At 38.2% G+C, this 13,267-nt stretch overlaps 1 protein-coding gene across 1 annotated transcript; it reads right to left on the bottom strand.

The window, feature by feature from the left end:
* Positions 1-102: 102 nt before the first annotated feature.
* DEPDC4 (DEP domain containing 4) lies at positions 103-13,248 on the bottom strand. Its single transcript, XM_075057921.1, has 9 exons — positions 13,140-13,248; positions 11,922-12,348; positions 11,226-11,377; positions 10,498-10,684; positions 7,949-8,175; positions 6,043-6,185; positions 5,698-5,823; positions 4,189-4,267; positions 103-1,762 (listed from the first exon to the last, which is right to left on the bottom strand). Exons 1-9 carry the CDS (start codon positions 13,216-13,218, stop codon positions 1,545-1,547), a joined length of 1,638 nt encoding a protein of 545 aa, XP_074914022.1. The 5' UTR covers positions 13,219-13,248; the 3' UTR covers positions 103-1,544.
* Positions 13,249-13,267: the final 19 nt, after the last annotated feature.

Here is a 13,267-nt window from a genome sequence, read left to right as displayed (position 1 = left end):
TTCATTGTATTCTTATTGCAGAAACCCTCAATGTATGAGGCAATAAAAATACTGAATGCTTGTACTGGTGTGACACTAATACACAGTGAGAAGGAATCAAGATTTCTTTTTTTTTTTCCCCAAAAATATTTTTCTAACTTGTGTGTGCAATTGAATGGACATTAAAAGAAGCATATTCGCAATAAAAAAATCATAGTCATAGTGGAGCTAGTCTAGCAAAGGGGCCATGAAAATGATAAGGAATTGGAGCATCTGTCATACAAGGAAGAGGCAGAGAGCTGCGATTGTTCAGTCTTGAGAAGAAAAGGCTCAGGGCAGGGAATAAAGAAGACTGAGCCAGACACCTCTCAGTGGTGCCCAGTGAAAGGACAGGAGGCAATGGGCACAAACTGAAATGCAAGAAGTACTACTTAAAAGTAAGGTGGGTGGCTTTTTTGGTGTTTTTGTTTTGGTTTTAAATAATGTCAGGGTGGTTAAACTGTGGACCAGACTCACCTGAGAGGTTGTGGCATCTCCATCCTTGGAGATATTCTAAACTCAACCAGAAAAGCCCCTGAGCAGCCTGCTCTAATTGACTCCACTTTGAGCTGGGTGGTGTGACTAGACCAGAGGTCCCTTCCAATCTCAGTTCTATTTCTGTGTCCAATACATGACCAAATGTCTGTCATGAGGATGGAAGAAGTAATTTAACCCCTATAACATACTGCATATTTATTTAATGATTTGCATCAGCATTTCCTTGTCAAGTTACAGTTAACCATCAATGTGTCAAAACAGGACAACATGATTTCTAGCTTTGCCCTATGAATCCAGAAATGCTATCGAAGTATTGATGAAAAATAACTGGACACTATCAAAGTATCCTCATGTTAAAATAAATTGCTTACACCAAGAGACCTAAGCCAATATTATTACTCCTCAAGTTCTCTCAAAATGTAAATTTTTTACTTACTTTTGCATAACTACCAGATTAGCAGCAGCTTATTCTGCCAGAGTGGGGAAGGAGTAACAGGCTATAATTACTGACTGCAAGCACACACAGCTCCCCTGCCTAATGAATCTTGCCTGCCACAGATTCAAAACCCACTGACCAGCTCCTAACATTTTTGGCACACTTTGTACACTTTTACAACACTCACAGGAGTCAATCTACAGTTTAAGATCAGATTACAGTTTGATTATGAACTACAGATAGAAAAGATTAAAAACCTTATGGATTATCAGCCCAAGCATGGCTCTGTATGTAGACTTAGGTCAGCTAGAAAGCCATGGGGTCATGGGACAGAAGGAAAAAAGTGCCAAACCTTGAACTCAAAGCAGCACAAGCAGTGTGCCATTATTATAATTTAGAAGTAATTAAGTACATTTTGCTTAAAAGAGTCATTAATTAGAATTAATGCTTTTGAGCATCATAGTAATTTTGATAGTTGTAGTGTTCTGTTACTGAATATGTAAGGACATAAGAAGAAAATTATTTATATAATGAGCAATTTTTATATGCATCCCCTCCTTTTTACAGAAAAAAAAAAAGGCTGTATTGATGTCTAAACATTTAGAGTACAAAATTCACATGTAGTTTTACAACCACTACAATAGATGAGAGAATGGTATTTTCGGAATTCTTTAATTAATTTCTTCTTCTGCTTCAAAGAAATTGTGGGGTCATTGTCCATCTCTTGAACCAATGCAAGAAGATACTGATTTGTTTGTTGTTTTTGATCTTCATATTCTTTAGTTGTCACGCGCTGACAGAAGGTGAAGCCTTTGTAAGAAATCAGAGATTCAGTTTAAGTTCAATGCATCATAAAAGAGCCCGATTAAAAAATATGATCAGAAACATAGGTATATTGATATTCCAGTTCAGATGCAATTGCAGTTCTCTACAATGTGAAATGGATAGCCCTCCACTGAGCATGGATGAACATCTAAACATTAACTGCAAACCCCCCCCACCCCAAAAAGCAGTGTTACAATTGCAATATCACAGATGATTTTGTATTGCAAACACAAGGCCTGCAAGACGAAGAGCCAACACAGTTCTTGCCAACAGAAGCCATAACAAAGAATGCTACATGACAAGAATGGCACCTTGCAGTTGTCATGATCCAGTGATTCCCTGTAAGTGAATCAGATCCGTAGCAAGGCCCGGTATGTAATGCAAGTGAATAAATACTTCAAAGAAACAGTTGCCTCCGAATTCAGAAATAAAATTCAGGAACTTCTAGGTGACTAGACAGCCCAGCATGGTTTGGTCACCAGAAGCAGAGATGATGGAACAGGCAGCAGTTCAGGGTGAGAGCAGAGCAAGAGCTGGTGCCCGAGAGATACACAACTTAAGCACTACTTAGATGTAAAAGTGTTGTGAACCTACGCAGTAGAGTATTGCCCTGCAAGGATACAAGCCCCATCATTAGACGGTGACTTCTGGCCAGAGGAGACTGGCATTCAGCTACTCCACATACATGTTAGTGAGCAAGTTGGTTGAACAAATGTCAATTGCCTAAAGGGGAAAAAATTCTTACTATTCCTTCTGTACAAACACCATTTTCTTAAGGCTTCACATAGAGAGTGGTAATAACCCAAGCAGACAGATTTTTCATGTGGACCTGTCCTTCCTTCTTTTACAATGAGTCTGTCAAATACCAAATGTGAAATACTTTTTATGGTTTAGTAGAGTCAGATCAAGAAAACATAGCTCTTCTGAAAGGGAAAGCTTAACAACTTCTGGCAAGGAGATTAACTCTTAAAACTTCAGGGTGGATCCTTTAGTCCAGTGGTTTCAAGTAGCTTGCTAGATTAAAACCAACCCCAGAGTTCCCTCAGTGTTTTTAGGAATGTTTACTTCCAGCAGACCTAATGATTACCTTCCTGCAAAAGACAGACCCCTTTTCTGGGGTCTCGCAGCCTTCCCTCCTGCTCCCATCTGAACTTCAGAAGTTCACCAGCTAAGAATGCTCTGTAGCTCTAAGGAAACATTTTCGTCCTGTCTCCTCCATGAGAAAAGGGAAAATGACACCAGAATATGAGGCGCACAGGAAAACAGGAATATGCAATGCTGGAGAGCTTACAATCAGATCAAACTACCTATTTCAACACGTAGATGGAATCTATATGCATTTACAGATTGAAACTCCAAAACTTAGTAGGGAGAGTATAGTATGAGGTACTTCAGTTTTCTGTTCAGTGTGCTGAGGGCAATCACACTGGCTCCAAGAATACTGTAGACAGGCAACTCCTTCCTCCGTTGCTCATCTCTGTATTCTTTGGCTACACAATATGCAATACTCAGAACACCGAGCTGGAAGCAATTTGGACACGTTCCGGAACCCAATACAGATGGTAAAAGATTCTGTACCAAAACTACTTCTCAGAGAGCTGATCTATTAAATATAGTATTGAACAGCACAATAACTTACAGTATTATTCAATTCCCTTATTGCTTCTCTTCAATGTTTAAGCACATAATGTACTGGCAATACAGAAGTCTAAAGGAAGGAACTAAAGAGTCAGAGAGAAATTAAATTATTTAAGCCAATCCTTTTAATCACAGTGCTGAAAGCCATTTTTGGCAGCAAGGCCAGATGGAATGTTAGCTAGTAAAAGAAATGAGCTGGAAAACACTAATCCCACGTACACACCAAGTGTCAAATGCCTTCCTTTTAGGCTACACTACCCTTCTGTAAGTCTTAAGCTCTTAATAAACTTCATGCTTACCCAGAAAAGGAAGAGAGTTCTTCAAAACACTAAACAATCAAGGTCTGTGTTCAAGACATCTATTAGAACCTCAAACTACTGAGTTCTATGAGAATTTTTAGGTGTCTTGTGGCAAAAATATAAGAATGCTGTTCCTAAATACAAAAAAAATCACATCAAATTCACAAGCCAAATTATAAGCAAGTCACTTCAGGAGGCACATTTTGCATTAACTTCAGAAGTAATTCTGTAGTAAAAAAAAATTTGTAATGTGTTCAAACTAGACAATAATAGACGCTTTGTTCTTTAATATTCAGAGGTCACTTTTCTGCTTATAACAGATAATTTAATTATTTGGTGAATTAGCCACTTGTTGCTTTAATGCTTCACTTTTAATAAAGGAAAAGTACATAGTCTACGCAAAGTTATAGTCAACTGATGATAAATTGATTTTTACAGAAAGGTTTACATAAAAATGTGTATCACATCATCTACCTGAATCAATATCTGGATCTTGTCCTTCTAGCAAACTCTGAAGTCTTCTACTAGTTAGTTCCAGAAGAGTTAAAGGAGTCTGAAAATACAATCAGACAAAGAAAAAAGTTACAAAAACAATACTTCTGTATTTTGAGAAACTAAAGCTTTTATATGATCAATTTAAAAAAAAAAAAAAAATCACATAATTACCTGCAGAAGAATCTATGCCTACATTTATTTAGGTACCCATGCAAAACGTCTCAAAAAATTGCACTAACACACATATACTGATATTTATTCCTGATATTTCTGGCCAAAGAAATAGGAGGCAAGATGTTCTAGATGTTGTTTTCCACTGAACTACAGCAAAAACTGTAGTGTAGACCTTGAACTGATTTCAGCATATATAATACAAAAGGCTCTCAACTGCAGTTGTGAAAGAGTGAGCCACCATCCACTCTGCTGTCACTGCTATGAGGCAGCAAGCACTTGATTTGTCAGATCTGGCTCCATCTCCAGTCATGAATCAAAGGCCTAACCCTCATGTCAGAACTCTTAATAACCAAAAAAAAAGTATTTGGTTTTGGGTGTATATTAACACATACAAAACTCACAGTAACCACACTACCTCACTGGAGCTAATTAAAAAAATAAAAATCTCCCATCTCTCTTCAGTTGAGGTCAGAAGTGGAAATTAATGTGTTATACAAGAACTAAAAGTAGTACTTTACTGAAACCAAATCATTGTTTCTGTGATGCTTATTTGTAACTGGACAATAAGTGTCCAGAGCATTTTACAGCTGTCTTACAACAGCTGAGATAACTAGTTCATCTTCATCTAGTTTAGTGTTTTAATGAAGAATTTTATAGTTGAGGGAAACAGTAGCAAAGCATCACAACTATAATGCACTGGTTGAATTCAGAAAGTCAATACCAGGTCTGGAAGGTTGCATCTCACATGTGTGACAATATGATGGAACGTAAATAAAGGAGACTGTAAAATATATCTGAATGTTTACATAACTGATCAAGTTAAACAGAAAGGCCATTTCATTTTGTGGTCCATTTATTTTCTTTAATTTAGAAGTTAACGTTTCAAAGTACCAAAAGGAACTCTTCAGAGTTGTCAAAGCTGTATGCTGGGGCACCAGAGCATGCCATCTAATATATCACTCAGAGTATGTCAGCTGATTTCTAAAGGAGAAGGACAAAGAAGCCTAAAAATTTAGCAGACAGCCAACAGAAACAATGTGCCAAAAGGCCTCTGTAAAAATTTAATACTTCAAGTATTTTCTTAGCACAAATGATGCAAATAAAGGGAATGGATATTATAGGTAAAGGATTGCAAAGCTCTCAAAAAGCTGTCCTCCATAGTCTGAAATAGATTCTCACCCTACTTGACTGTACCATTAAACTGTAACAGGTGGAATATTAAGCTCTGCTCCTCAGACCTCTCATCTCCAAAAAGGCACTTCATGGCATTTAACATTTAAAATGACAAAGCCAATGAGGTAAGGAAAATGCTACCTTGAAGAGCTCAGAGTGATTGTCCATCAGAAACTGAGTCAGCAGTTCTGCCTGTGGTTTTGACAATGTCTTATTTTGCAAGATGAACTTTGTGCAAGTCTTGATGATCACAGATCTGTTATCAAACTGGAAAAGAACAGCCCAGATCTGGCATTAGATTTACTTGCAATGTGTCAGCAAATACTAAGTATAACAGGATGCTATCAGTGGGAAGAACATCTTGATATTTGTTTTAAAACAAATCACATTGGAAGGCAGTAAACAATACTTCTAACTAGAAAAAAACCCAGTCAGTCTTAGTATATGAAAGTGCTATTTCCTACACTAAACAAAACAGATACTTACCTGTTTTTGTAATTTGTAGCCCTCAGATTCAGATGCAATTGCTATGAATGCCAGGAGTCTGTGTAGTTCTTCTCGGATATTTGGTGCTAATAATTTTAAATAAAGTTGTGATGCCTCTAGAGCTTGATCTGTATTTCCTTTTTCTGCAATGGAGTAAAACAGTGCATGCAGTGCAACTGTTCATTTTCAGAGTCAAGAACACATATTTAAATTCCAGTATTAATCCCATTTTTGGGGGGGTTTCCCTCCAAACAAAGCAGGTTATCTCAGTGACTTCTAAAACCTTTTGACAAGACTCAATACAGCATTTAATCGGTATAAGCTTAAAACCTTTGTCCCATAGCTAGTCAGGGAACAGACATACTTGGACAATATATACAGGAAATTACTATGTTCTGTGTACAATGTGTAAACACAAACAGTGCAAACATCACTTCAGTGTTTGCACTGTTTGTGTTTACACATCTTTGTATTATATTCCAGGATTCATCTCAAAGTAATTAATAAGCTGAACAATTCTAACTTTCTCATTGCTTTGAGGTTTTGTTTGGGGTTTTTTGTTTTGTTTTTTTTTTGTTCGTTTGGGGTTTTTGTGTTGGTTGGTGACCTGTCCATGTCATCATCATCATCCCCCTCCTCCCCTTTTTAAGCCACTAGGTTTTAAGTTTCTCAAGGAAATGTGATAAGTTGGAAATAACCTCCTATAAAAACCCCTTTAGATTATAATTCTAGTTATCTTCACTTTGAAAGTGAGGAACTATCAAAAAGCCAAGTAACTTTAAGGCAAGAGCAAGATGAGGGCAGATACAGGAATAGAATCTACGTATGATTTGCTGGCCTCTGCCCTATTACTGGGACAGAGGTTATATTTTACAAGAAATAATCAAGGACTTTCAGGGGTGTACCACAAGCCATTTGAAACCATCTTTGATTAATAAGAACACCAAAAGAGCAAGTAAGTGACCCTTTTCCAAAAGAAGTACAGACAAAAAAGCAGGAAAAAGAATTGTCAAAGGACAAGTAAAAGTGTAGCTATGAAGACAGGAAGTTAAATAATTTTTAGAGAAAAGTTTAAGAGTTCCTCTGATCTATGATTAAAGCTTTACTGAGTTACTTTAAAAGACTGGGGGGGGAGAAAAAGTTTCAATATAGAAAGGTTCAATAAACCACATGGACTAGTTTGACCAACTGCATTCATCTGTAACATAAGTACTCTAGATTTGTTTACTTTAAAGCAACAAGCACAGCAACATTTGTCTTCACAACAGATCTGTATTATCAGCCATCTTAAATCAAACTGTTTAACAACTGAGGAAAATAGTTATAGCCATATATACATTGATAACAAAATTAAGTCATACTTCAGCTAACTGCAGCATTTCTCAAATTAATTTTCAAAATGTTTTAAATATGTAAATATTCATAGCTAGTTTGAGCCCTCTCTTCCACTAGGGCCAGAACAACAGCACTTTATCAAAGTAAGGTGAGCTGCACTGGATTCTGCTGGAAACTTATTAGAATCCAAGTTGTTAGGCACTGATGACCATAATCTACTCCACAGCACCGAGAGGGAAAAATGGTTGTAGAATAGTTAAGCATAATCTCCTAAGAGCGATCTAGTATGAACTAGAATCCAGCTGAGGACCCATGAACACAGACTAATATATTCAATATTTTCAAAATTCAGCTGGACCCGGCCCTAAGCAACTTAATCTAACTTTGAAATTTGTACATGCCCTGAGCAAAGGTTCTGACTAGCAACCTCGAGCATTTCCCTCCAACCTATAAATTAAAGTGCATCTGCAATAGCATTGCAAATGGTGTTATAATTCAGTCAATTAATGTTTAGTAAGTTACATCCTTTATACAGTTTTCACTTGTATTTTTTATTCCAGGTTGCTCTTACCTATAAGTTCTATAATTCCTGAATGAATATCGAGATCCTGAGTGGCAAGAAGGGAGTCCTTCTTTTGACTATAATACTTTATTATAATGTCAAAAAGAATCTTCTTGTATGTATTCAGACTGCTGGGTTTGTTAGGGCTTTGAGGTAACTGCTGACTAACCATCACTATGAACTGGTCTGGGAAATACTCCAAGCACTCAATTGCAGCATAGAGCCATTTGTCAAGCCTGTAGAAGGAAAAGTTAGCTTTAGTGTTTACTTTAAAATGCTCTGCCTATTCTTATTTAATCCTTTAAAGAAAATTACATAGAAATAACCATGCAGGTATAGTCACATATTTGAACCACAGCATTAAACTTGTTGCTTATTAAGCAGTTTATGTAACTTATTTCACTATAGCAGTTCAAGGACCCGCTCAAAAGAAGCGACTTCCATGATTTTTCTATGCTACAGATAATACACCTGAGGTATGCCCAGATCAAAACAAGCTGCAATCATGCCAGACTGTCACTGACCCCAGGACACTTGCCTGATTCAACTAGTATTTAAAACCAAACGCCACCCCACTATTACTCCAACACACACAATGAAAACCCACCAGGGCTAACCAGGGTGAAAAAGCAAGGGACCGGATCTTTACAGAAAAGACACAAGACAATTAGTTTGAAAACAGAGAACAATAAAAATAGTTTAAATCCCAGAATACTGTGGAAGCAGTTTATTACATGACCTACTACAAACACATGAGTTTTCTTAAGCATTTGTTGCCTGTATGACTCAACTAGGGAGAGAAAATGCAAGGAGAACCTAAAATTCAGGTAGAGAACTCACTGTTCAAAGAGGCTGGAAGGTCAGAGGAAAAAGTCACTAACTCAACCATTTTGTACAGAAGACATCTAAAATTATAGAAATGTCAGGGGCAGAGGGAAAATTACTTTTATTTGACGCTCTGGATATAAAATAATTTGAACTGAATCAATAACGTATGAGGAGATGCAGTTATTATTTAGGATCCATAGAATGTTATTTTAATCATGGAGAGCAGAAAAAGATTTTGAACTTGCTGCTGGACAGCTAGATAAACATGAACTTTTGTTAGAACTGCTGCAACCAACAAGGATTGTATAAGTCTTAGATGTGTAAATGGGGTAATACAGTAAAGTAGAAACAGGATCATGACCTTCCTTTAGTTATGATCCCTTAAGCAGTGCAATCACACCAAGCAGGATTTGATTACAGTTTTTAATTGCCTGCATGGAGAGCAAGTATTTGATTATTTCAAGCGTAACATGACACTATTTGAAAACTGAAGACATAAAATTTGAGATATAAATTATGCTTAGTCCCCCACCTTCATATTGGGGGCAATTAATCCTCCAAATTCTTGTAATACTGGTGGCTGTTCTTCATACCTGAAATTTTCCCATTTCTCAAGCATGCTATAAAGCCAGACCTAAGTAATATACTGTCGACAAAGACATTACTCCAGCCCCCCACTTAATTGTAGAATAAAGTAATGAAGCAAGCGTTTAATTTTCTAAACGCTCATCTGATATATTAGCAAAGATGCAAATGTTAGAGACAATTAACACAGAATAATAGAGTAAGACCCATATATAAGATATTTTAAGAGACATAAACCCACCAATCACCCAAGAATCAAGCAGGAGTATACAGCTCAAAAGAAACAGTGTTCATTAAGCCATTTTGGGAGGAAAAACCCATGGAGTTCAGATGCTATCCAGCAATAAACCTACTTTGGAACCAGGAGTTTCACTATCTTATGTAAAACTCTAAACATATGTAAAAATATTAATATTTTCTCCCTAAAGCAAGAATACATAAAAACTGTAAGAGCATCTCTTTAGGCAGACAGATTGACCTCAAATCTCACAAACAGGTAAAAACGGTATTGATTTGACAGAAATAAGCATTACTATGACATACACAGAGGAGGAGACATGCCTTGACATATTCATTAAAAGTACATGTCAAGATAGAGATCAGCCAAAGCGCAATCAACAGGAACACTACAAAAATAAGAGAACATTTAAAGAAAAGAGCACTGACAACATACAGCCACTTTCATTTTTATATTCTCATGATATAAGCATTCTTCAGCGCTACAGCGTAGCTTCTCCTTTTCTGTTATTAACAATAGATGCCTTATTGACTTTCTATCTTCACAGCACCACCACCAGGACTGTAACAAACAAACAAAGTCTCAGAATAAATTTTTTCAAGTTCTAGCATCTGTTGTAGAGACCTAAGAGTGAAGTGTGTAGTCTAGAAACTAGGAGTGGTTTTGACACCTGAGGTTAAAGTTTTTAATGTATACTTAAAATCCTCAAATGTCCAGTCCCAAACATGTATATTTTTTTGTGAATTCCCTTACCACTTCTGAGAAGAAGCCAACAAAGGAAAGCACATTAACGCCACCCCCATTCTCAAGTATAATGATGTCTATTTTGTTCACTTAACACAAATGTTTGGTCAAGAGTAAAATAAAGTGTTTACTAACAAATACATTTCATAGATGTGTAACTTACTCAGGCAAGTTTAAGCTACATGTAACCTCTCTGTCCAGGAAAGTATTTGAGATAATCAGGTCTTCTTCTTTGCCAAAACAGTCTAGTTTTGTCTTCACTGAAGACACCAAGATATCTTCTAGAAGTGGAACATCAATCAACTGCAGCAATCGTAGCAGAGTTTGCTGTTTCCAGACATCTTCTATTACTGATATAATAAACAAACAAAAAAAACCACCCTCAGAAATAAGATCTTACATAAAACACTAACCTTTGTTTTTACTCACTCAAGAATGTTTTAAGAGTTCAAAGAAAACAAGGTAACAGCAGGGGAAGAAGGGATCAAAATAGGAATGCTAGGAAAGAAGGCTTTAAAGAGAACATCTCTCTCCATCATATTAGAATTAGTAATAACCTACTCCAATTAGTAATACATACAAGCAAAGACAAGTGAAGAGCAAAGGAACCATATAATACAGAAGTACTTAATCTTAAAACATATCTCCTTCCAAAGTGGTATTTGCATAAATAGAATAGCACCATCCTGCAAAAACTTAAATCCTGTTTTGTTTCCTTCAGTTTACTTACTATGAGCATTTACCCATTTAGCACTCATTTTGCTATTTTGTCATTAGTGACATGTTAATTTTAGGACTCTGAGGGGCAGTGTTTAACAGAAACAAGGTACTCACTCCAAGTAGATACAGTGAAGAACAATCAAGTTTTAAAAAGAAAAATTCAATCCTCACCTCTTTTTGAAAGCAGATGAGTCGGTTCATTAACCATGATCTTTGGAGGTAAAGATGCATGAACATTTATTGATCGAAGGAGCTCCTCTACCCTCTTTTTATCAGCTGCTTCTAATGCTAAGGGGTTTGAACGTGTTGTTTCACACTTCGTTCTGCTCAGGGGGAAAATAATAAGTTAGTCGTATAAGAAATACAATCAGAATACATTTATCTCTGTCACTTCCCAAACTGCTGTTAAATCGGGACTTTAAGGCTTCTTTGTATCTGAGGTCTATCCTGCTGCTAGAAAACCAGTTATCCGCATCTGCTTTGTGGAAAAGGCAAGGATATTGATTCCAAATACTGTTTTTTGGTTCCATTTCTTTTACCAGCTTTCAGCTAGTAGTTCATTCACGTTAATTCTCAGATTGCATCACAATTGGTTGCAAAACAAAATGATTCCTAAGCTTACGCTACTGCACCAGACTCTATTCTAAATAACAAAGGGAAGATCAAAGCAGTTTAACATTACCAAGAAATATTAGATAGCACTTGCTATTTAGGCATAACGTTTCTCAAAACTGGCACATAGTTTCAAAAACGCCCAATACCTGGACTAGACAGACATAACTTCATCTGCAGTTAACCCACCTTAACTTAAAAAAAAAGAAAAAAAAGAAGAAGAAAAAGAAATCAAAATAGTTCAGAGTAACCCACTTGGAACGTCTTTTTGTCTTCTGTTTGCAGATTTGCTCAGGAGACAAGCTCTCATTGTCTTCATTCTTTCTTGGAAGAAAAGGAGTAAGACTGCTATTTACAAATTTGTAGAGACTAGTGTTTGTGTCTTCAAACTCTGTTTCTTTCTCATTCTTGAACAAGTAAAGCTTTGCTCCAACTGGCTCAAACACCTTGTGATCCATCAGCACTTGGCATACACGGACTCCCTTCAGCCGAGAAATATCATTGCAGCTTAGGTACATGCTTTGCATAAGATGGCTCAGTACCACATCAACAGCATTTGAGCCGGTGAAACAGTTTTTATATGTTTTCAGATGCTGTCTACGCCTTTTGATTTCCACCTGACTGTGAAGAGCATGAATAATACTATTCCACAGCTGAGTTGCTTGAAAAGGACCATCACAATCTGCAAAATATTTATATGAAAGTTTTACGGATGTTTATAAAGCTTTAACATTTTTAAAAATGCTTTACTCTGTGAAATATTGTTTCTGTATGTATTTATTGAAAACCTCTCCAGAAATCGCCTTAATTTTACAAGGACAAAGATAATGCATCATGAATCAGTCCTCCTTGCAAGCTGACTCGCACCCACTAGGGCAGAGTCAACAGAAGGGAACAAAGACACTAAAAACAGGCGAGGAAGGGTTTTTTGTTACTGTTATTACCACACATACCGCACGTACGCTCACATCCACATTAATTCATTACAGAACCACAGAACGGCCGAGGCTCGCAGGGACCTCCGGGGTCCACCTGCTCCAACCCCCCCCCCAGTGATAAGACCCCCCTGAGCCTTCTCTTCTCCCACCTCAGCAGTCCCAGCTCGCTCAGCCTCACCTAGGAGACACGTCCCTCCTTGTCCCCCGGGTCCTCCTCCACACATCACCCTCAGCTCAGCCACAAACCGACACTTGCCGCAGACGAGACCCGCCCGCCCCGCCACCGAACACCGAGGCCCAGCCCCGGCAGCCGTGTGTGTCCTCCCCCCCCCCCCCCCCCCCCCCCCCACCCCTTCACCACAACGTCCCCCCCGCAGGCGGCTCCGTCTCCCCTCAGCACGGCTGGCGCCTTCCCGCCGGCGGCCCCTCACACCCTGCTCCGCTCCCCCGCGGAGCCGCCACCACAGACCCTACAGAAAAAAAAAAAAATAAAAATAAAACAACGCGCGGTGGCGGAGAGACGGGGACGACTCACCTCGCCGCCTCCCCCGCCGCGACCCCAGCTCGCTCTGACTCCGGAGCCTCCTGAAGCGCGGAGTCAAATAACCCGCCATGGCGGCGGCCGCCGGGAGGAAGGCGCATCACTTCCCGCCCTCCGCCGCC

The sequence above is a fragment of the Buteo buteo genome, chromosome 26, assembly GCF_964188355.1.
Source record: "Buteo buteo chromosome 26, bButBut1.hap1.1, whole genome shotgun sequence".
Taxonomy (NCBI): domain Eukaryota; kingdom Metazoa; phylum Chordata; class Aves; order Accipitriformes; family Accipitridae; genus Buteo; species Buteo buteo.
Note: the sequence above shows the minus strand (reverse complement) of the source record. Positions and strands in the feature narration are given on the sequence as shown.